At 39.7% G+C, this 26,127-nt stretch overlaps 2 protein-coding genes across 2 annotated transcripts in view; both read right to left on the minus strand.

Annotated features, from left to right (window-relative positions):
• bmpr1ba (bone morphogenetic protein receptor, type IBa) overlaps positions 1 to 8,216 on the minus strand; it is a 65,432-nt gene extending 57,216 nt beyond the window's left edge. The window contains exon 1 of the mRNA XM_035658424.1: positions 8,073 to 8,216. The gene's annotated coding sequence lies outside the window, so the exon portion shown is untranslated. The remainder of the gene's footprint in view (positions 1 to 8,072) is intronic.
• Positions 8,217 to 9,552: 1,336 nt separating this feature from the next.
• LOC118325516 (PDZ and LIM domain protein 7-like) lies at positions 9,553 to 25,896 on the minus strand. Its single transcript, XM_035658224.1, has 10 exons — positions 25,638 to 25,896; positions 25,178 to 25,247; positions 24,831 to 24,962; positions 24,475 to 24,630; positions 18,684 to 18,766; positions 15,907 to 16,108; positions 14,456 to 14,636; positions 12,514 to 12,634; positions 12,204 to 12,319; positions 9,553 to 11,499 (listed from the first exon to the last, which is right to left on the minus strand). The coding sequence occupies exons 1-10, from the start codon at positions 25,894 to 25,896 to the stop codon at positions 11,410 to 11,412; spliced, it is 1,410 nt and encodes a 469-aa protein (XP_035514117.1). The 3' UTR covers positions 9,553 to 11,409.
• Between the last annotated feature and the right edge of the window lie 231 nt (positions 25,897 to 26,127).

Raw genomic sequence — 26,127 nt, forward strand, 5'->3', positions numbered from 1 at the left:
GAGATTTGATTTCACATGCATCAGATTCAGTATCTTAGAGGCAAAATTTGATTTGGTATCAATCGGATTTAATTACTTTGGAATAACACTGACGAGCCCATCATGAATTTATGTCTCATGGGAAGGTGGTGTCTGCGCGGGCAATGTGGACACAATTTCAGCCAGCAGGGTATCAATGATGTGACACAAATCAGTAAATCTGCAGCAGCAGATGGAGGGCTTTTAGAAAGAGAGAGACAGACAGGGAGACAGACAGAGAGAAAGAGAATAATAACAACTAGTGGCTTCTGAGTTAGATTATACACATTATACCCATCCTTTGCCAAAGACACATCTGGACAAATCAAAGAAAGCCATTCATCATTCCAGACTTAAATGCGCGCCTGTGGCAGACTATAGGACGAGTCAGTAAAAGACCATGTAGGTGAAAGAGAGGGAGACAGAGCACAAGACAAAGAAGCAACTACATACCACAGAGAGGTGCAGATAATACCTTAAACTCTTTGAATAGTTACAATTTCTTTTTCCACTTAATAACATTCTGTCCTGGCTGTCTGCCTGTCAGTTTGACCAACTGACAGAGTCACTAACTCCTTTGTAAGTCTGTTCACCTCATTTACACATTCACACTGGGTGCCTGAATACAAAAGTGTTGTCAACATGAAAGCAGTCTGTATTTCTGTTTTGCTGCGACTTCCAAAATATAGAATTATGCAGCGCAACACAGAACAGCTCATGTGTTAATGCCGCTCATCTTTTAAAAACAGGAAGCCAGCGATTTTCATCTCTCAGTCTGACCTTTAACCTCTCAGACATTCTTACAACAATAACTAGTAAGGCCACAACTTAAAGTAATTTCTCTCTGTCGGCACATATTGAAAAAAAAAAAAAAGATGCTTAATGCTGCCGTCTATCAAGAATGACTCAGCCTGAGGCGTTCAATATCTTATTAAAACTACCTATAAAAATTGATATCCAGGCCAGCAAGGATGCATGTATTCGCACTAATAAAAGTTCTGAGTATTGAGGGGATGTCTAGACCGAGAGGTGAAGCCGCTTCCTGAAACTCAACAATGTCACTTGCTTGTAGGCAAATATTTCTCCCCTCATTGATGGTACCTCAAATGAGGCACCATGAAAATTGGGGGTCTCAGGTTTGGAGGGCAAGAGGGATGAAATTGCCCCAAAGTGGATCCAGAAGGTTATCTTTTCCTCTCTTTTTCTTCAGTCCCCCACTCATCACTCCATCATTTCTCTTTTTTTCCCTTTGAGGGAACTACAGGCCCGGTGATTACCTCAGTTAGGAATGAGCCAAACCAAACACAAGAAGACAGAGCTGTGGTCTACCAAATAAAGAACAGCCTCACAGTTCAAAGCAAAGCTGTACGCGAGTTAAAGCATCCTCAGGGCTCAACCGGTTTATGTTTGTGATCAGGACTGTTATCATAAACACACTGTTTTTTTATTTAGTCATTAAAAATGTACATTGTAATATACAACAGAAATTATTCACCACCAAAAGGTAATGAGAGATTAGGGAAAATGACAGATGTAAAGGGTGCAGAGGCCAAAAAGACAAAGAGAAAAGAAACTGAAGAGGCGTGGCTGAGCTGTGCGACCGGCGTGAATGAGAGAGCAGCGGGAAAAAATAGCCGAATTATGAGATCAGAAGCTGGCTAGTAGTATGTTTTAACATCCGCCCTGTGGGACACAGGCCTAAACTGATCTGTGGGCTATTAGTCGGGCTAATAAATCATAATTTAAACATGCTCTACACGATCAACCTATGCTGCTCTCAGCGCAGTATTACGGCCAGCACCTTTACTTTAGCCACAAAGTTCGTCATAGTAATTTGCTGATTACTATGTTCTCCGTTTGGGTCCTGGAGCTGTCAGAGGGCTGGAACATTTCAAGTATTGTTTCGAACGTTGCTGATGCCAACTCTTTGTCACATCAGTCAAAGGAAAGAAAAAAGGGGAACACCGGGGAAGGAGTGGCTGAACTGTGCGGCCTGCGTGAATTATAGAGCACTGGGACAGAATAACTCCATCATGAGATCAGGAGAGGTTGTGTGTTTAAATGTCCACCCTGAGGGGGAGTAGGGGAGTAATGGAGCTGAAGATTAGGATAATGAGACTGTGAGGCTGCATGATCTGGTTCTGAAAAGATACGACTGATATGTGACTTACATACAAGCATGTAAACTAACGCTATCACACACAAGCACTTTCTGACTCCTCTGCCTCGCCCCCACTATAAATGCAAATGCATTGCTCATAACACACAGACAAACAAAACACAGAAACTAACTGTCAACCATCAACTTTATTACCTTACAGGCCTGTAGATACACAAAACATTCACAAATTCACACATACACTGAGGCTTCTTTTTTTCATTTCTCTCTTACACACAGACAGACAGACAGACAGACAGACAGACAGACTGTATTGGCGATGCCTCTATCTGTGTCTTCCTCATCATCAGCTCCATCAACCCAGTAGGCAAATTTCCTGTCAGATCCTATCGTGTCTCTGCAGCTCATGCCGTGTTAACAAGTCTATTTTTAACCAGTTTTTTAAACAATTGGTCACAAAGTTAGGAGCAAATCATTCTTGTGGTTAATTAACATACGTTTTAGAGGTACTGTGCAGTGTTGACAGTGTGTGAGATGTTTTTTGTTTCTTTTACAATACTTTTTTAATTTGGTGCACCTGTCTGTTTTTTGTGTGCAAGATTTTTGAGTATCTTGTTAATAAATGTAGATTTACAGTGTTAAGGAACACACACTGTTGCATAAAAACTGATTTAACATAGAAACAGCTTTCTAACTTTCTTTAATTTTTGGATTATTATTCTATATTTTTCATTTAACTAGGTAAATAACCAGACCTAATAACATACAGTATGAATGTTGTCTGTGATGTGTAATAAATAAAATGTGTTTGAGCTTTGTGTGTGTGCATGTGTCAGTTCATACTTGTGTGAGTGCATCAAAAGCAGCACAGGCTATAGATCACAATTTCCATCTAAAAAGCAAAGGGTCAACTTTTTAACTCATCCCAGCTTTAGAGGACAACAAAGGAAGACCCGATGGGATCCATGTGTGTGAAGACAAAGATCTCACACACACACACACACACACACATACACACTTTTATTTTGGCTTATTTAATCGTGTTTTTAAAACTGCACGCCAGTAACGCCAGATTAAAATTTAAGGAAGAACTTTGAGAGCAGAAGTATCCATGGAAAGCGTCTATTGGATATTGGCCATATTTAAAAGAGGATATATTTGCTTGAGTTTCTTGAACCTCACACAGCTGAGTGAGCCTTTTGTCAAGATAAAGTACACAAACACTGTGTCCCACACATCCATGAGAGATTAGGAGGAATAGTATCACCTTAGGGAAAACGTGAGGAAAGAAAATAATAATTAGCCTGTCTACATACCCTTGATAAGTTTGAACAAATCCAACAAGATTTCCACTGTTTGACGTGAGAGCCAGAAAGACTGTCTGGAGATCTCATAGCTTTTAAGTAGTGCTTAAAAGGTTGTTGTTTTTTTAACCAACCTGGACTATTTTTCTAATGATGCTGACATTACAATAAAGCTAACTCGCCTGTTACCCTGCTGTGCTACTGTACAATTCATTTCCAAAGTGCAAAATTCAATAATGCAAATGGTGCAGGATGTGCCATTCCACTGAGTAAAACAGATAACGGAAGTTTTTAAGTCAAAGCAATATCAACCTGTTCTGCATGGCCTCAGCTGGAAGAAATCTGGCAACCAGCAAAATAAACAAGGACAGGTGTATGCAACACTTGACAGTATCAGACGGACTACTGAAACTGAAGTGTTAGCATAATCGTTCAACTGCACTTATTTCAAGATAAGGATAGAGTGCGACTGTATTACTGCTAAGGTGCTTTGCTCAATTGCCTGGCACAACTGTTACAGACTGCATCTCATAAGACAGAAGGTTATGCTCTTTTGAAATAGTGAACAACTAACACAATCCATCAGCCTAATTGCAGTAACTACAATTATTCTTTTTCTTAGAATTGCTTGAGATGGCATACAAGATCTAACAGCTCTATCATTAAGTGCCATGTTTTCTATCTCGGGACTACCTACCTTTCAACGGAAATTGCCTGAAATCAATGAAAGCTGTCTAAAAATGTACTGACATGCTTAACTGCCTAAATCTAAAGCAAAGAGCCTCAAAAGCCACAATTATTATGAAAAATACTTGATTGCAACCATAATGGGATACAAGCACTGCAGAAGAGAAAGCAAGAGAGTGAACATGCTGTTAACAGAAGTTCAGATACAAAATGTCCTCTAGCAAATGCAGGTTTTATTGTGAAGTAGCAGCAGGAAGTCTTCAAGAAAAGTAATTGGCCATTGCTTAGCACAGATTAGTTAGGTTCTAATTGAGGTTAGAAAGTGGTTTAAATCTACATTTGGACATGTTTAGCCACTTTTTTTCTGTAGCTGGATCATTTTTACGAAGGGGTAAGGGTTAGAGCTGCAGGAGATTACAGCAACACTCAAACCTGCAACACACAAGGTAAGCAATACCTTTTCCTAATCCATTTCTTCAAGAGGACAGAGCCAGAGATTTAAGGCATGCTGACAAATGTGATGCAGTCTCATTTCACACAATACTGCATTCAGTGTTCATTTTGAAAAACCTTCAAAGCATTTTATTGTCCCAACTCTTGAAGCTTTTAAGACTTTTAAAGGCCTGTGGAGACCTTTCTAAAACACTTGAAGTTTCAGAATTCAGGTAAAGATAAATCCTGGAATGTTTCTATAAATCACATTGACACTGTAATTAAGAAAGAGCGTTAGATCAATGAAAAGACAGCCTCAGGCTCATGGCTCTTATCTCTTTTTGACTGTTATCAACCTGATCTCTAAGCTGAGGAAATTGGATATTAGAGAAGCACAACACTGGCAAACTGTCCTCAGGTTCACATGAACAATTTTTCCAATTCTCCTTATAATCTTATCCCTGATGTCTTTCTTATTGTTGTTTAATACATGTCTTTACATTGACCTGTGCAGAAATAATGTAGTGACTGTAAATGGCCTCAAGTGCTTAAGGCCTTTACGTTTAAAGCAAAGGTCCCTCCTATGTGTAGAAGCATGAGAAGGAGTGGGCTCCGGCAAACAGCCATCACAGCATCAGATGGAAAAAAAAATCTAATGAACTGAACCGAAAACTTCTTTCCGAAAAGTTCATTTCACGAGTAGGGTTGTTCTGATACCGAGACCGGTGTCAGACATGCGTGAGATACTGCCTAAAATGCTGGATCAGGTATCCGTGTGTACGCAAGTCTTTGCACCGATCTGATATCGTGTAATTCATTAGCCCTGAAACGGGACGCTGGTACTTCCCAGCAGCATCTCGTTCACCTTTTTTTTTCCTCCTCAGGATGGCGAAGTCATGACCTGCCCCACTCTGACTCTGATTGGCTAACCCTGATATTTTTACCCGAACCCCAACCAATGTCACCGGTCACCGATCGTATGCACCGTGCTGCCGCTGGGTACTGGCAACTACTGTTTCAGAGCGGAGAAGAAGAGAGAAGAGCTTTTTGGGTAATGATAAAAGAAAGTTCTATTTGTCCGTGTTTCACAAAGAGTTTAACCTGAGCCAGGCCATACAACAATTATAGCAACCATACAGGGTTATTAGTGTACAACTGTTAATATATTATATTTTCTTAACGTACTTGTATCAGATCGATATCGGTCAATACGCAGAGTTCAGGTATCAGATTTTCTGCGTCAACTACTTTTTTTCTCATTCTGACCTTGACCTCACTCTGAATACATCAGTCAGACGTTACATGACATTTGACATAGACTGAATATTGTTCCACGCTGCCACTGTGCATGTAAATGTGCCCCTTTGACTATATTTCTCTGTCAGTCTTTTCCTCTTTGTGCTCCACTCATCATGTCTCCAGACAGACAGAAATTGAGTTTGTATTTGGCAAATTTGCTACTCTTGGCACGCAGATTAAGCTCCAGCAATGTGATCGGAATTTCCAGCCGTCAGTATCAGACACCTTGTCTTGCATCACGAGATGTCTGAAACTGTTAAGTGTCTAATTGCGTTTCTTTCCCTGAAACTGTTACACCACACTTCTCTCTTCTCTCTCACACACACGCATGACAAGAAAAGAAAACAGGGGAAGTTTTCTGTTTACAGCTGCTATGTGAAACTCAATTACACAGCCAATTGAGAATGTGGCTGTTGCTCAGATTTGCGTGATGTGTTCCTGACCTAAATAAGATTGCTGTTCCCAGTGAAGCCCCAACAACTGCATACACTTAGTAGATTGACAAACAAGCAAAGCATGCTACACCACAACACGACCGACAACAACCAAACAACACATACATCTGGACCTCTGCTTCTCTCGTGTTTTCCTGCGTGGGTCCCTGGTGTTGCTGCCCCCGGACCACTCAGATGAGGTGAGGTAAGAATTGGAGCCACAGTATTATGCCATCTGGATATACATTTACACATGCATGCTCATGTGCACACGTACAGATATACTCTTGTCATAACCCACACTGACAAACACCTGGACCTGGTTACTGGACTCAGAGGGAGAGTTGAATACTGTGTGCATACCTGTGTGTGTGTGTGTATAAGTGGGGTGTATGGGGAATACTGGGCTTTAGGTTATTCAGCGCTGGAGGCTGTGTTGAGGTTCTTTTTCTGTTTTTCTTTCTTTTTTTTTGCTTTCTTTGCTTTCTGAGCCCTTGAAGAAGGGGGCTCACTTCACAAAGTCTTAAAAATTAAAGCTAGGTCATGGCTACTATGTAGCCCCCTTCACCCAAGTACAAATAATCCAGACAAAGAGGGTTCCCAACTTTTTTTTAGATGGGTAACTGAGTAAAACATGTTGTCACCCATTGTAATATCAACTTTCAATGTTAAACTAGTGATCACTATGTGGGTGTAGTTTTAAAAAGCTTTATCAGTGTTGATGGGTTTCGTTTTGTCTGCAGTCACTGCTGCCATGCAGGTATCTTTGTGAACATAGCTCGTATTAATATAAATATTATTATTACCATACACATATAAATATGGGCAAGAGGCTGCTATTTTCTGGCACACCAAAGACGTTCACCCTCATTCACACAAAGACAATTAGACATCTTGGCCCCCACACATTTAGCACTAAATAAAAACAAATCTTATTAAGAGTAATGTGTTTGGGACATTTTTTTTAAATGCATACGTTTGCATAAACGTTCAAATTTTAATACATCTACACAGCCCTAGGCTCACAAATGATGTGATGTTAGAATAATCAATGTATTCCAATATATTATTAGTATACTTTTGTGATTGTTAAGACAAAATGAGTGGGCTAAGACTGTTTGAAAAAAGGCCTGCATATAGTAATTTGCTGTACTTTTTCTTCTTTGGAAGCTTAACACTTAAAAGCAAACATGTGGCAGCACTGAGAATAACGTAAACATGCATACTACTACCAGCAAAACATACTTCAAAGTAAAAGCCTAATTATTGTGCAACAGCCTCTTTCAGGGAGAATTGTGGAGCCTTCAAGGTCCCGGGAGATGATACAAAGTTTTATCTTATGCGCACATTCACACAATATATTAATCTGTGCACCCACGTCAAACATTTTTTGAATGTAAAATCAAAGTAACTTGAACAGTGTAAAAAGTAGCCTACATTATTTCCCTCTTAAAATGTCGTGGAGGAGAATTAAGTAGCATGAATTGTAAATAAGTACCTCAAAATTGTAGTTACGTACAGTAAGCGACTGTACTTCAAACTCCTGTAAACTTTTCTCTCTCAAGCGCCGAAATACGCAATGCGCCAAGTCTCGCGCAATCTCCAATAAACAAACCAATCGCACGTGCAGCACACTGTCAACACGTAGCAAACAAAAAGAGCAACGACTGTCAAACCTTCTCAAGGTGACTGCGAACAGTGGCATATAAACACAGACACTGCAGACGGAACACCGCGCACATACTGTGTGTTAGTGACATCCACGCCAAGTTCACTCACCTCCGGATACTCTCTTGTTTTCTTGTTTCGATGGAGACAAAAAAGTTGTAGCACTCCGGTACTCCGGGTACAGATGCGAGTTCGGGCTGTTACCACACTAGGGTTGTGGGTTGTAGCCTCTCGCTCGCTCTCTCTCTCTCTCTCTCTCTCTCCTTACACACACACACGCAGGGTCACACATTGGTCTCACACATGAAAACCTCTGTGCTCCTCTACAGTTCACTCAGCTGTATGAGGGGTGATTAATGCCGCGCAGAGAGGAGTGCATTAGCTGGAGGAAAGTGATTGATTGCTCTGAATGGATTCCAAAAGCCACTCTTCTACTCGGCGTCTAATAAATAATAAAAACCTAAAAATTCTTCCCTAATAATAATTTAAAATAATAAACTAGTAACCTGGAAGTCAAACCTCTGCTGTTTAGAAGTTATTGTTAATGACAATGACATTTCTTGAGTGGATTTTTCCACCACTAAGTAATTTTGAAAATAGGTTACTGCTCAAAAATGTTCCCTTACTTTCCACTCTATTTTTATGAGAAAGTAGACTTAACAATGAGTGTTACATAAAAGTAACATCAAAAGAATGTTAATTCCATGATACATTCTTAAAGGACCAGTGTGTAGGATTTTTTTTATTTTTTTTACACACTTAAAAAATACCTTTTACATTCGAGCCTCCTAAATACCACACCTTTAAGTAAGCAATTAGCATTACCAATTTCGAATTGGATATCTAAACTATTGTGTACTATTATGCTAAATAGGCTATAGAACATGAAATAAACTACTACACATAATATTATTTTTGTCTATTAAAGTGCTCACTTCACAGCTGATTCCCCTCAACTGTAGCACCATCTCATAAACACTGGCTGGAGGATGTCATGTCACACCTCAAACTCAAACAGCTAAAGCCTTCTACTCTTGGATCAGCTAGAAGGTTTCATAAGATCTGGCAACATTTCCTGCTGCATTTACAAAATTGGACAAATCCCCATAAATGTGTAGGGGTTGATACTGGTGTGTGTGGTGGGCGGGACTATGTGAGCGTTTGGTTTGCTAATTTTGTCTACAATAGAAATGTCAAAAGCACAGTGCTTTCTTCATTTATAGTACACTTGTCCTTTCCTCTGTGGGTAAAGTAATTTTTGTTCGTGCAAGCAACCACTGTTGTGTAATAGCTGCTTTATGGTTCACACAGATTTATGCAGCCATGGCGTCAATCACATCCTCATTCTACCATGTTCTCTTCTCTCACAGTATCCACCTCTCCTCTCTGTTTCTGTCTCTCATTTGACCTTTCTCAGCATGGTGGAGACATGCATTGAAATCTGCATTTCACACTGTTTATATGTTAGACTTGTCTGTACATCCACGTTGTTTCTCAAGCAATAATACAGGAAGTTTAGGATGGTAAGATAGTATTACACTGACAGAAAAGAAAGCAAATATAAAGGAACACAGGATATTTTTCTTGGGGGTTTAAAAGCACATCATTTATTAGATCAGTTTTAACAGTTCCAACTTTTGTAGGTGAGAATTAAGCATTTTTCTTACCATTGTACACCATACTCACCCCCTTTTGCCCCAAACATTAAAAACACAGCTCTCTTTTATGATAATTATGTGAAAATGAATATGAGTGCTTTTGTTTTGTTGCTATGGAAAACAAAACAAAGTAGACTATATGTACCCCTCAGCCATAATGAAAAGTAAATATCACCAAATCAACATGTTGGGACGGTTAGTGGACAGTCAAGTGAGATACTAAAAACACAGAAAAAAACTACACCCCCATCCATTCCCTGCACCAGTCCCTGAAAAGCAAAAACCCAGTTACCCAAACAGTTAAATACATATTGTCAGATAAGATACTTCTCCCTTCTATAAACAAATTAAAATATACAGTTTGCTACAAAAGGATTATAGTATCCACTTTTGACCTCCTGCAGGCCAGACCACAAAGAGCTACTGACTTTTATAAAACCTATGGAGGACTGAATCAACCGTAAATTAATGCAGTTATTACAAAATAAATATATATAGTAAGTCAAGTAAATACGAATATGAATATGATTAGTGAAACTATATGGCACTCAGCATAGACAACATTTTGTCAATTCTATGCAATTGTCAAGATATGTCAGGCTATCAAAGTAATGAGAAATACATAAATATACATAATATTTTGTTATACATTTAATTATTTAGTATGTTTATTTATATTTAGGGCCAAATCAGTCCTCCAAAAACAGACCACTCCTCTTTCTCAAAAGTCGTTTCAAATTAACATAACTAAAATGTGACCATTTGTTTTGAAACCAGTAACATTATTGCCAATGTTATCAGTTCCACATGACAAATAGAAAATAAAATACACAGATTTTATTTAAAACATACAGAAAAAGTTCAAATAATTTTAAGCACTGGTCAAAGGCAACAGCATTCACTGTCCCTGCAGACATCCAGCCCACCTGTATTAAAACAACTTGTACACGATGCAGAATTTCTGTATTTTAATTTGTCTGTAATATGGTTTTGCTATATATGTACAGCAAAGAACACAACAAAATACAACAAAGTTTAATGCAGGAAATTTGATGGTTAATATTCTCTTTAACTTACAATAATAGCTGATGATCAAATTGTTAAATTCAATTCGAGCTACACAAACATGAACACTAACAAAAACAAACTCCTGCTTAGAAAATGTCCGATACCCTCCTCTTAATTATATAGTATGAATATAATTTTTTGGTACTGTCTGAAAATAAAATAAAAACAGGTTTAGGTACTACCCTAACCCTAACCCTAACCCACAAAGGTAAACGTGATGATTTCACCACTGTCATGCTTCTGAAAAACTCAAGCTTAAACTCTGGATTAAGAAATAATGGGATCACACAATCCTATGTATTATTAAATGTCTGACTTTGGTGATTCCTAGTGCTAGTACACTGCACCATTGCACATACACTGCGAGCAAATAAAATCCAGATGAAAATGCTTCTTTCAGATTATTTTTTGGTGAAAAATAGTTAAAAACTGAAAACAGTGATCTTTTACTACAAGTTGTTTTACTACTACTTGCTGTTTATAGTAGAAACCACATGACAAAATAATGTTCTGTCTTACAATAGGTCTGGGACAAAAATAAGTTCACTTTTACATACATGGCAGTGTTTCCCTTATCCTGACCTGCAAGAGCCACCACTATGGTTGTGCGAGTATTGCTTGAGTTTTATTGTTGTATGAACTGACTACTATTAAGAGGCATTCCCACCCCACAAACCAAGAAAACATGTATGGCAATAAAGATTGTGAGGAAAGTCCAAGATTCATATCTTCAGTGTGTGAGCGTGTTTCTTGCAAAGAGGTTTGTCTTTCTTGGAGAAGAAAGTCTGGCCTTCCAGAGTGGTGCAGCACACCTAAGGAAAAACAAAAAGATACACACACACAAACACAGAGGTCAAGGTCACGTAAGGTATATAAATTACATAAAGTTTTCTATGAAATGGCAAAAGTCCTCATTGGTATAAATATATCAATATAATATAATATATATTATATTGATATATATATATAATACAATATATAATATTCATCCTTAGAAATAAAGAGAAAAGTGTAATAGGGTAACACACAGCATTATACAAAAACTATGAAGACGAGGATAATACAACTTCCTTCAGCTACGACACTGATTTCACTGATATCTGAAGTCGGGGTCAGAGATGGAGATCCAGAACCGTTCCCCTACAATATCCATGAAATTCAACACATGTCTAGTGCGCCCGTGGAGAGGCTCTTCGGTCTTGTGAGCAGTCTTGTGCTGACTCCAAGGAGAACAAGTTGTCTCCTGCTCATGAGGACTAACCACAGCTTTAGTGATAAACATGTCAAATAGCCTGGAATAGTCCACAATAAAGCCATAGTTTGGTGACAGAGCGACTCGAGTTGTTTGATTGTGTTTGACTGGTTAAATGCAGTTTTACTAATGTGTGATACATTATTTCTTTTGAGTAACGACCCCAATACTGTTTTTCCCTCCCAGTTCAAAGACATGCTGGTCAGATGGACAGGAGTCTCTCAATTGATTATACTGTGAATGTACTGTGAAGCCTTCACTTACAGCGCAGACAAAGCAGGTGTCATGCCAGACGTAACCAAGGGCCTCCAGGAACTTGTCTCCAGCCTCGACGGGGAACTCACAGCCGTGACAACCAGTCCCAAACAAACTGTAGAAGTCTTTCACAGACAAAGCAACATGACGTACATTAATTTTTTTTTTACTGTTAGAATAGAAGTTAATTGATAACAGAGAGCTGCTTGTGTCTATCCATCCACTGACTGTTGTGTCTAGTCTGAGACATCATTCATCAGCCCTATCAGCACGGTCAGTGTGTCCAATGAGCAGATTGTTCGGCGTCATCATCACTCACCTCGTTCACAGTATGGTTCTCCATCCTCCAGGTGGAACGTGTTGTTTCTGATTGGCTGCTGACAGCAAGCGCACAGAAAGCAGTAGACATGCCACGTCTGTTTGAGGGCATTTATCACCTCCTAGGCGCAGATGCAAACAATGTGGTTAGTTGGAGGCATCACACAGTTCATTAGCAGCACAGGTCACTGTGTGTGTCAGTCACAGTAGCTGGAAAGTGCATACAGTGTAGTGAAGTGAAGCGATTGTAACCCTGTTGTTTATGTAGTTCATCAATAAAAAATCAATTCCTACATAAATGTAACTGTTTCACATGTGTCAGGAATGTAGCCTTTGCTACAGTCCGTCCTTTTCTCATGTCACATTTAAATATTATGGGGTCTTTTTTCTTGTGGGGCCACATGACCCAGCTTAAGATAGACAAACTGCTTTCTTTCCCACCCTTAAACTGTGAGAACACGACAGGACGAGGAATCAATGGAAAGTTGGTGGGCCAAAGTAAAATGAAGGATTAGAGGAGAGGGAGTGAGAAAACAGGTTAATAAGAAGCCGTAAGCTGGTTGAAGATGTGTGAGAAATAGAGGGTTGAAAGGGATTGAGGCTAAAGAGGTTAGAACACGTGAGGGATGAATGTCAGAGCTGTTGTGAGAGCAAAGATCTCAGCTTCCTGACACCCTGGGTTAATGCTACACCTGCAGCCTCTAGGCCTCTAAGACTAATTCTCCTAACACCCGAACATATACTGCATTCCTGAGTTTCAGTGGTGGTCATTATAGAAAATCTCTAAATCTACAGCTTGGCCCTCTTTGCATTTACCCTGCATGTTTGGGGTTGGAGCTACAGTGGGATTAAAATACAGGAACTTTTTCAAAAGTGCCCATTTATTATTTGGTCTCAAATTGAAAACAGTATCACTTTACAAACAATTACAATCCAGATAATAAAGCAGTAGTGCAAGAATGGAGAGAGGCAAAGATAATCTGTGTTTACTCTGACATTTATCCAGGCTTGACAGCTATTAGAATCTAAAAGCGATCTTATCCACAATGCCGTACTGTATAAGCCAAGGTATGAAGGTATGAAGAGAAACAGATCCCGTAGTAATGAAGTCTTGTATGCACACATATTTCCGCTGAATGATAAATGTTGCGTCAACCTCTATTTTAACTCTCATTGAGAAGTAGGATTTTTTTTTAATTACAATCATGAAGCTTTTTTGTAGCTTTAATATTTAAATTAGTAAATTATCTCACATTTGGGACCTGCTTTGTGTTATCCTGCTCATACAATGTTGGCTACCAAACCCCCGTATGCATACAAAGTTCCACTTCAAACCCTCAACCTACAGCTGGCCCGAAGTGGAAAAGTACAGAGCAGTGAAGACTAAGAATTACTCTGACACGTGGTTAATCTAGTTGCTGTAAGGCAGTCACTCGTTGAGAACCAACGTGTGGCAAAATGTTAATAACTAGAAAATGGAGTTACATTATAGAAAAAGAATAGAAAAAACATAAAAACGATAAATACAAAAGTCAGACGTGGTATGTGTTACAGGTTTGCAGTGAATGCCACAGAGGAGGACTATCACTTTTGGTCTCCAAACAACAGCTGGGGGAATTTTAAAACAACAGCCACACACAATGTCAAGGCGAGTTGTACAGTCAATACTTAAAATATTTAGACAAATGGGTAACACTGAGGCTTTTATCTGTTCCTGAACTGCAATGCAACATTAGTTGTCATCCTTATAATCTTTTGCAATGCTGAAAATGCTCAAGTTTTTCTTTAATGTTGATCAGGGTACATTCTGTTCAAAAATTATCACTAAAAAGACAAGAGCAATGCCACCATGACTCTGCACACACAAACACAAATACACACACACACACACACACACACACACACACACACAGACTGATGCATTTTGCTTCACACCAACTCACCCCCAGTATCTTAGCCTGGCAGCGTCTGCATGTGGGAGCGAAGAACTCTTCATAGCAGTGTTCACAGTAGACAGATCCCTGTTCTTCCACAAAGCCAGTATCTGCCATGGACGAACGGCAGTGGGCACAGTTAAATTCCTCCTTATGCCATGATTTCCCCATTGCTACCAAAAATGGCCCTCTGAAAAAAAGCAGAGACAAAAGGATAAGTGGAAATTAACATTGGAATTTTTTTTACTTTTTTTTTTTTTTTTATTAACTTTTTTATTTTACCTGAAGTTACAAAATATTGGCAAAAATGAACACTACTGTGAGTACTGTGACCACATCATCAAATTACTGGTTTTGTCCAATGAAAAGGAGTGGAAAAAGATGAACAGTCCAAAAGTCAGAAGGTTTACGATGTGAAAAATTATGAAATTTTCATATTAAAGAGGTTGGAACTGTGTTGTTGGCTTTTGTGCTTTAAGGACGTAAACAATTAATACATTAAAGGTCCTCTGCTTCCACTCAGACAGCACCTTGGCACTGTCCACTTTGATGATTAGGTGAAGCGGGAAAACATCAGAGACTAATTTACTCCGTACAATAGCTGTGCTTATCTGAGCTTATTCTGATAGTGGCCTGAGCTTGGCATCCATTAGCATGTGAGCTACCCTATCCTTAGTGACATATAATGTAAGGTGACACAAGTTGGGAGATAACACTCTGGTAGGGCAGTCAACTATGGGACAAGAAGTGAGATGGACAGGAGGGAGGAAGAGAGTCTATAGTGATGTGTCCCTGTATGCAACTCTGACTGAACTTACACAAGGAGGAAACGAAGGACAAACCCTGCATTTAAACCATTTTAGTACAAATATGTTCTATGAACCTTTACGTGCGTGTGTGTGTGTGTGCATTCAGTGTGTCTGCATACAAGTGAAACATTACTCTACAGTTGCAACTTAATTCCCCCTGCCCTTATCTACACTGCAGTCAGATCTTTGTTGTTCTACCGTTTCATACACAGATTATTTACTCAAGATGGTTTCAAGTTAATTATTTCGTGTCTTACTGGGACACTGAATAATTGAGAAGTGGACATATTTAACTTTCCTAAATTCATTTGCTTGAATACAAATAGATGTCAGTCCGGCCAAGTTGAAGAGATTGCCTCTTTTTTTGACTATCCCTGCGCAAGTAGTATACGGACACAATATGATGCATGTACATTGTTTCTTTCACAACGTTAACTATAAATGGTCATGACAGCCTCCTTCCTTCCTAAAGATAGAACCCATAGATTATTCATCCATAATATGTCCATAATGCAGATTGCTATCAAGAATGATGCTTGTACAATAATCATTGTATAGGATTATCTGTTAATTGAGTTGCCTTGTTCAAAAATAAATAAAGAATAAAGTTGATAAATTATCTTACTGTTAGCTCCAGTATTTGTCTCTCACCTGATAACCATGTTGCAGTGGGCACACATGGGTGTACGAGTCCCAGCAGGGATGTGCTCTGCCATCTGGACCAGGGAGTCTTCATCTTTAGGGTGGGGTTGAGGTACAGGTCGGGCTGGGACAGGACCCCTTGGGACACTGGCACTTCCATTACCCTTCATACCGAAAGATGGGGTGATCAACCCAATCTGTGGACTGTAACCTGTAGGTGATGGAAGACAGATAAAAGGCTATACTGGTTCAGAGACAACAGAGATGGTAAAAGGAAACAAAAAAAGAGCACTTATGGCATCACAAAGGATGTGCGTGTATGTGTGCGTCTATGTTTTCTTCCCAGGTGTGTAAGTTATTTGACCTCTACCCTCTTCGTCTATACACCCAGCAGGTGTCATGGTGGTGCATGCAGCTGGCTGACTACGGCTGTCACAACCATGGATTCACCACATCAATCTTCGCAGAATCTTTCACTACACCTTTGACACATTCCTATGGCATATGTGCTTGCATACACATGACCAAACACATACACATAGACCACCAAGAGGTTCCCTCAGCTAAAACCCAGACACCTGGCTAAACATGTAGCTCGGTCTTTGATGTCCAGATGTGTTTTTGTATGTGTGCGCATGGTGAGGCGACGGCTACTTTTTGAGCATGGCTTTACCATAACATGTCATGTTCAAGTGTGTCTGTTTAGGCTAAGAACAGGGCTGGGCTTACATTCATTTTTGGGGTTGGTAGGGAATTTATCTGCTTTAAATCGGCATTAAAAAACAGAAGATTTTTTGGCCACTTGGGGGCAGCAGAAACACACTAACTACACTAAAATCATCCCCTTTTGAGTTGATATGGCAAACTTGTATAGGCAAACAGTTGCTTATTTACACATTCAGCTGTTGCAGAGCAACATTATAATCAATTTTGAGTCATGACAATAAAATAGTTTTCTACTAAATTCTCTCTGCAGGTTCACTATGAGGACCCCTTTCACATTGTTTTCACATTGTAATTTGACACATTCTAAGCATAAAAAATATTGATTACAGCCGCTATTGCTCTCATTGAAGCTTGCGTTTGACTGTTCTAGATGGAGGCTAAAACACAGCTTTAAGATGCCAAAGATATGAATTCTTTCTTCCACAAAAAAATGAGTTAAATGTGAGGAAAAGACAGTTTTAGGTCACACAGACACGGTTTGACGTTTCAGCCTTTTAGTAAAGCTGCCATTAATCATGCCAGCACTTCATGAGACTGTATGTTGAAGGTAAAGCTGCTTCAGGAATGAGGGGGAGCAAGAAAGTGAAGGATGCGAGTAACAGCATTATAGTGTGAGTGTGTGTGTTTTCGAATTTTAACACCACGCCAGTTTGTTTTACAATCTGCATTTGCAACAAGGCAGTGGCTGAAGGCCTGGGATCCTTAACTGCAGGTCAGGATTCAGAATGGGTCATTGTCTTACTGTTGCTAGGGCACTATACAGCTAGTAGTATATTTTCATGAGCCTGGTTCCCTGGGTAAGTGACTACATTTACGATTGTTGTTGAGTGGCAGTTACATCAGTGAGAGAACTGAGGAAGAGTGAGAGACGACTTGAGCTCACAGACTGGATGGGGTACAAGTTGAAGCATGAGCTAATTATTTCATAGATAAATATTCACAAATAAACTGATACAAACAGGCAGATATATATTTGTTTTTTGGTACGTACGTGATAAACAGAATAATGCCCAGAAAAGACACTCAGTCTCAGAATCTATAAGCCGCGTGCAGATGGAGTACAGTATTATACTGCTGCTCTGTGGCTTGACTTTAAAACTTTATTCATAACTCCCGACAGGTCCCTTCAGTAAATATTATCTTTCTAAAAGAGTGGAACTGCTGCACGTGTGACTGAGCGAGGCGCCACAGGCAGAGCGGGGCCTTCTCGCCTGCTTAATGGGCTTACACAGAGGAAAAAGACGAGAAAAGAAAAAGAAAGTCTGCAATGACCTATTTCACAACATATGTCACGCTTCAACCATGGAAAATAAGCCTCCTTCCCCTTGCTAACTGGCTGCAACAACATTCAATCCAACAGCAGTAAATCAGTTTTACATTACGCCAGGATTTGGAACCAAACATTTTTGTATGAGAAAAAAATAACACCTTTTAACTGTAGGGGTGAATATATTAATCAATCAAAATACATACTAAAACGAAAATTTAGTTCAATTCCTCAGTGAGAGTTTATTTTTAGAAATCTATTTGGGGGACTCTACATTTTGGGTATGCTTGTGCTTGCCGTGACTTATGCTAAGAAAACAGTCCAGGCCCCTTAGTTTGATTATGCTTTACTAGTTAATTTAGTAAAAAGGAAATAAAAAACCATAACATGCCTACATTAAAAGCTACTCACACACAGGCATACAGATATCCTTTTGTTGGATTTGGCAGCGGATTGAGACAGTAATGTACTATTCCACAGATTTCATGCAGCAATTGGCTCGATCAACAAAAATGTATTTTAGTCACTGAAACCCATGTATTATGTATTATATATATACTATATACTTTATTCTTTAATACGAGTTAACAAAGGTGGATATGTTATTTCAGTCAGTTAATAGGAGACATGCCAATTGTGGCTTGGTCCCAGGTTCATAAATCATATTTTATACAGGGTGGAAAAATTACAGCTGGCAATAACCAGCGCTCATTGTGAACGTGTGAAAAAGTAAATGAAAAACCATTTAAGATGTGTTGCTATCACAAGTGGACAGGACACCCACAGTGTTTACCCTGGGTTGCAGCAGGTCCTTTGATCATAGTCTTGACAACTGCGGACTCGTGGCTGTTGAGTTCTGCCTCCTCTCCCTCCTCACTGCGCGGAGAGACAAAACAGAAACACAAATGATATGTAAATCAAGTAATATGTTTTTTAATTAAATTCATTACATTAAAACAACCAGCCTCTATCCATTGCCCCTGCACATTAAATGTTAAAATAAACTCAATTTGCACAGCTTAAAATGCAAAATACATACATTTGCATCTCGCTCATTCAGAGTGATGATCACACAACAGCAGAATGTGGCTGATTCTGATTTGTGTATGTACTGCTTAATATGTGCGTTAGTTTCTCCGTTATTTACAAAGATGTAATCAACAGCAAAATATCTTTTAAATTCCACTGTACTTAAAGCCACTAGAAAAAAACACACATGAATGACAAGAAAAAAACTCTGGAACAGTCTAATTTTTCAAGTTCCTGTCAAAATACGTAGAGACCACCTACCTGCCGACAGAGCGAAGACAAATATGGTACCAACCAAAACACAGCATTTAGCTACAGCCAAAACAGTACAGTAGGCAACTTCACGGTGCACTTCCTACTTGTGACTACAGTACGCACAAAAATGCTGCCCATGTGCCACTTTCACAGCAGAACAGAGTCCAGGCCACCAGCCTGATGACGGATAGGGGAAGAGTAGGTTTGCATAGCACTAATAATACAGCACACCCATTCAAAACCAGTGCCAGAATATCAATTTAAATGACTTAACAGAGAGTAATTGACTCCAGTGGAGTGAAATATAGCATGGTGTAATGAACAAAGGTGCCGATTCCAGATGTACTGTAGGCAGATGCCAGACTAGCAGTACGAATGATAGAGGGGAGACAAAGATCTGATGGTACAATATGGAGTTTAATCACATTAAGGGCCACAACAACTATATATACAGCTGCATACAGGTACACATTGTTGCCACCGCCCTTTGTATTTCAAATGTCTCATGGGTTTGGACGCTTAATTGAGGTCTTGAAGAGACAAACTGAATGGGTCCCTGCGGCAACATTGGCAGTCCATTTCCATGCGCCCCAAGAAATAAAACTAAATTTCACATTTGGGTCAAAGGCTGAGTAATTTTAAGAGACTCTGCAGTAAAAATTTAGTGGTGATCACATCAAACGATGCCAGAATACTAAATTAAGTGACGAAATAGAGAAAATGACCTCACAGGACCAGGGGTATTTCTCAGTATCCTACATTAAATAAATCAATTTGGCCTAGTATAGTGCTATGATAGGCGTTCAGTTCACAGTCAGTGACACATGCTGTGACACAGGGTGAAAGAAATGTAAACATGTAATATCCATGGCCATTGATTTGAGTACAAAGGCAATACATTTTGTTCTGAGCACAACATATTCTCAAATGTTCCCTCCCTTGAGTCAAAGGGGGTCAGATTTTCACAGCGCTGCGCTCCAAGTAGGAGAAACCTTGTGTTGGATCTATGTGGGGCAACACCCTCTTTCCTTCTCCAGGAAAAAATGCTTCTGGGAGATTTTTGTTTCCTAGAGCCACAGAGACAAATTTTAGTTCTCTTATTTAGGGTTGTATTCATCCATAAATCAAACTTATTGAACTTATTAAACTGGCCAATAAACAGATAAAAACAAATTACATGTTTTCAGAAATGTTGTTTTGCTTAATTGAAATGAAGATATTTTGACTGAATACAAAATATTCTTGCAGGTTTGGTTTAAAGTCAGGCTTTGAAACTCATTTTCAGTTTTTCTGTTTACAAATAGATCTCCAGTCATATGTGGCCCCAGGGCCTCAAACTCTCCACTGCGTTTTAAAATGATGCAAAATGAATGACCTCTCTATGAGTAACATCAAGTGTGTGTTTGTGTGTGTGTTTTTAAGTATGTGCATGTTCATCAGCGCCAGCTGAGGAGCTTGGGTGGGCCAACAGTCTCTCCCCCAGACGTATTACACCCATAATGCATAGCTGTAGCCAATGCCAACAGTTGGATCACTGCTGTCTTCCCGTTGTGCCTGGCCGTTAGGGGACTCATGGGAGACAAGTGTTATGGCAACTGCAGTCATAGTTACGTTGAGTGGTGCCTGTATGTTTTGTGTGAGTGAAAAAGAAAAGAGTTGAAGAGAAGAAGTGATAGAGAGATAGAGGCAGAGACTATGAGGGGCGAACTGGAAGGCAGCGAGAAAGATAGAGGGAGAATGTCACACTTGTGTGTGTGCTGGCTTCACCTCAGTAGATGGTCTGTGTTTCCGCTGCCCTCCCTGCCTCTCATATTTCTTGCACACACACTTAATTGGAACACTTGGGACATCTGACATCAAATGATCCTTACACAGCAGGGGGTTCACTTCGTTTCCCACCCAGGAGATCTCTAAAATGATTGATTCATCCTTTCTGAATGACTGCTTAACTATGTTACTGTGGGATCGTAGTTGTGTGATACGTGGTCAAATATACAATTCACAAGGAAAAGGAAAAATTGGAGACTTTAAATTTACCTAAAGAAATAGACAGCATTGACGGGTGAGGAGAAGAGGGGGTCTCCCGCTTCTGTGGCAGACTGATGCCAAGACACCCTTTGGTGTCAGAAGAAAAATATCACAGAAATAAGGAATAAGGCTTAGAAACTAAAACATAAATACAAGGTAACAAAGATTGGTTGGTTAGATGGCTGACAGCATTCCCACCCTGGTTACATTTACATTTAACATTTAGTAGTTGTTACTGTCAAATACATATATCACTCGGAAAATGTGAATCTCAAGTGGATGGATAAACGGTTAGAAAAGGTATCTGACAAGGATTGCTATAAATGCACCCAGTGGACTGTTGTGTTAGCATTGATTCCGGCTAATTAGCCCTGTAGCCGATACAGTCCTAATCTAAGTACTCTCTATAGGAAAGAGACTTTCAGACTGCAGAACATCTCTCTTCATTCTCATTATCTGCTTATCATTTTACAGCCTGTGTCTGACAGGAGGAGCCAGTGGATACTGTGGACACTAACTTCTTACATCTATAGGCAGGCAAAACTGACCATAGACAGCAGGCCAACGGTGCCAAGTAGCTTCAATTTAAGTTCCATTTCCATTCGACTGCATTTCAATTTTAACTATTGCGAACAATTTTGCATAAACCAACAGCACCTCCTCACCTGCTGTTAGTTCTGTAATATATTTATTGTGCTTTCATTTTCTCCAGTTCTGCAATATGTAAATGTAAACAAACAACACCAACAACCAACAATCTGATTATTATAATTAATCATGTGGGATTAACTTCAAAGTCAGTGCTGACTCTTCAGCTCTCTTTGTGAATCCTTTAATTTTACCCCCTCTGTATTCTGAACAGTTATATGCTACTAGTAACTGGTTCCTAGTGTTTTCAGCTTGTGACCCCTTATCTACTTGCAATCCCTTATGGCTTTACTGTGGAAATTCGTTATGAGCAGTTAAATCAATGAGTGATTTTTGGAGGCGGACAGTAGAGTAATAGGAAATGAGGGGAGAGAGAGAGAGAGAGAGAGAAAGAGACAGAAGGGATTACATGCAACAAAGATCCCTGGTCAGACTCTAACTGTGGACACTGCGATTACATGGTCAGCATCAGATCACCATTCATTTTTTATTTGTTTTAGGCTGAAGACTTGATGTTGTCCAGTGTTTCAAACAAAGAAGCACACATTAGAAATAGACATAGTTTTGTGTAACAGAAATATATTTGTTTTTTATACCTTTAATCAGGTCGTGACATCCTCAAATCTGTCTTATGACCCCTTAGGGGATCCTGAACCACTGTTATAAGTAACCATAAAGGTAAGAAAGTAGCTTTTTTAACCTTTATTTATTCAGGGGAGTTTGACTGAGAGGAAGCCTCTCTTTTGCAGGAACGCTCTGATCACATTCACAGTTACACACATTCACACCTGAAAGCTGCCCAGTTGAACAACAGTCTAACCTGCTGGGTTAAGGGCCTTGCTCCAGGGTGCCTCAGTGGTGGTAATGAGGAAGGGCCAAGCACTACTATTTCATTTTCCCCACCCATATTTATCCTGCTGGTCTGGATATTGAACCGCCCTCTCGGTCATAAGTACGCTTTCTGGCTAATTAGCCAAATTAAATTCTGTTTTCTCTACATTGAAACGGAAACATGAGCATCATCTTATATCAGCTTATAAAGCTAGATGATCCTGTAAAGAACAGGAAAGACCTCTTCCTCATCATGCCATTAAGCTATTACACTCTGTGAGATTAAAGGCTATAGCGCCATATATTTAAATTATCTGGGCGAACAACATTCATTCACATTAGCCATATGGTAATTGGTTAACAACAGGTGACAAGTAGAGCAGGAAATAAGATGCTCCCCAGCCCTTCATTCATTAGAGCCAATTACAGCACAGCTCGTTAATATTCTCCACCAATCAGGCCAATTACATAAGAACTTAATTGTATTCTGCAGGACTGTGATTGGTTGATTAATGGAGACCCCGCTGTTTTGATTCAATAGTAGCCAGTTAGAGTGCTGACCATCTGGACGTACTGGGCCACGTATGAACCTTGTTAACTGAAGGGATAATTAAAGAGGGATGGGAGGAAGGATGGAGAGAGGAATACATGTATTCCCTTTTAATCTGTCTTTGTCTTCCTTGCTTTGTTTCTGTACTTTGCACTTTTTTACATTAATACAATTCAGCCTTGGAATCTACACTTCTGTATCACTATTCTGTCAGTGGCCTTGTTCTGCATCTTTGTTTTTGTCCCAGTGTTTATCTTATCTGAAGTCTATTTTTTGCACGGTATGCCGCCTAATTATGAGACTTCTTGTTTGCTGGTACTGAGCGATAATGAGCAAAAAAAGGGCAAATTTCAGTCCCCCAACTGTTTAAATTTGTAAAGTAACCCCCGTGTGTACTGTAGCTCCGACGAGAACTTGTATTATGCATCTCATAAATGTGTTGGTTTCGTTTGAACATTGAACAAATGGTCCATTAACATAGCTGACTGCTGTCCAGCAGCTCTCTGCACCACACAACAGATGGTCTATAATTCAGTACTGTGATATTCTTTGGATCAAATTCAATCCAACCACACTATACCATCCGTGCATGTGCACATGCACGCACACATACACACACACAATGACAATGACATCCATCCATAGAGACACCCACTCAGACTCTCTCTCTTTAACACACACTTTCATACTTCACGGTTTAAATGCAGTTGTGTCCACTAGCCAATGACTGATCTCTGTGAGATGCTGCCAAGTTGTTTCACAGTGACCACAGAATGTCATAGTTGGTATGAGTTGTCTCCACAGAGACATATGGACCATGTCTTTTGGTGCTGGCATGATCTGACCAAACAGGGCTTTTTCACCGCCTTGAATGGCATGTTCAGTGGACTCAAGGGCTGTTTACACCATGTGTTAAAAATAGGTATCTTATTTTTATTTTTTTCTTTCCAAAATATTAATTTACAACTTGCAGGCTTGCTAGTTTGCTTGTGCTTTCAAACCATTAGTTGATGAATGCTACAATTGTGTGCATGCATCACATGACATTCATATACACAGTGAATGAGTCTCCACATGGCATATCACATTATTTGTGAAGTAGATGATTATTTTCACTCTTTCATGGATGTCAGACCTGGACAAAATTGTGCTCTCAATCCTTTTCAACCTAAAATCATGTCAAACAACACTTCTCAAGCAGTTATTCAGTAAGTGTAGCTTTGTCCAGGTCTGCCCTTTCTACCTCTTGTTCTTGGGCAACTGCAGCTCACTGACGCTACGACGCTTCTTCTTCTTCCTCAAGCGCAGTGGTGAAAGTTGTGTGATTGGAGTGATGAGCAGGGCATCTAATAAGGACTGAGACACTGCCTTCTCAGGAGAGCTGCTCTGATAAGTTGTTCTGACATGGTGATGAGATATTGAGAAAGAGAGGAGGAAGAGGATGGGCAGGAAATTGCGATGGAACCAAGATTATAAAATTGTTTTTTAGAAGTAGTCAATGAAAAGCCTAAAGGTAGAGGTTGTTGACAGCGAATACACAGAGAGAGTTAAAGGACACTTGAAGTGAATACACACACAACACTGGCACATTCTATTTACCTCGCCTGCAATGGACTATGGTGCTCAGCGTGTGTGTGTCGTATGGGATGTTTGGGGGCACTGGGGGTGAGAGGAGGGGGGCGGGGGGCTGCTCTGGGCAGGAAGTCCAGAGGACTTGACAGAAACTCTCTCCTGTTTAAAAATACACACATAAACATAATACACAACACTAGTACACCATATAGTAGAAGACAGGAGGACTAAGATAACCAAAATACTGAAAAAATTAAAATAATATTGATATATATTAATATTGTGACAGCTTGGCATTGTTCTTATTAATAGTGACAGTAAGGTTAAGTTTCCTGTAACATTTGAGAAGAAACCCACTGTACACTGTACCTGACTGGTTTGGTAGAAAGTACATGATGACGTGCTGATATTTGAGATAGATGTGTACTGACTTGGACTGGGAAACTGGGAGGGAGAAAGATGTAGATAGGACATACATCACAGATTGGACAGGTAGTTGAAGCAATTTAATGAGATATCACTGAAAGGTTTACTTCATTAGAATTGTTGTGCAGCACCTGTGTTGAGTAGAAAGGTCAAACCGAGTTTGTGTTGCCTTCAGAGACTCAGAAGCTTGGCTATATAATTTGTGGTCATCACCATCATGATCAGTCAAACAGTCACTGGACTTGAATTTTTCTGAGTCTGTGCTGTCCTCTAGTGGTGTCAAATGGGAATTGCTAGACCAAGGCAAAAAAAGTAAAGGAAATTATAATTTTTAGACCTGTTTTTGGTAAATACTGTGAGCTTTTATTTAAAAAAACAACAAACAAAAAAAACAGAAGCTCAATGTACCTTCCAGCTGTAGGCAGTTGAAAGCTTGGTGGCTCTGTAACTGTACTATGCGAAGCAGCTTGTCTATGGTCAGGGACAAAATCAGGGGAAGCCTCTGGTGCCTGGTTTTGAAATAATGAGGAGTCACTACTGGGTGACAAGTATAGTCCTTGACCAGGTAATACACTAAAAACAGGTAAACAGGAGGCTGGAGTTTGGGCACAAACAGGACTGGGTCCAAGAAAATGTGGCATGTTGGCTGGCAAAAACACTGCCTCATTTGGCCTTTGGGCAAGAGATGATGGTATTTGATTTGGGGTTGAGTCAGAATATGTTACAGGTACCAGCATTGGAGCTAATGGATAGTTCATGTTAGACAAATGGTTTTGGTGCATTTGACAAAACATGTCAACAGAACTTGAATACGGCATAGGGAAGCCAACCAAGTGAAGGGGGGCTGTAGATGATACATTGTTCCCTTGATGTTGGGTGTTTAAGAGGCTGCCAAGTT

This window comes from Morone saxatilis, unplaced genomic scaffold (assembly GCF_004916995.1).
Source record: "Morone saxatilis isolate NCDOM2014 unplaced genomic scaffold, NCSU_SB_2.0 Contig16, whole genome shotgun sequence".
NCBI classification, from domain to species: Eukaryota; Metazoa; Chordata; class Actinopteri; family Moronidae; genus Morone; species Morone saxatilis.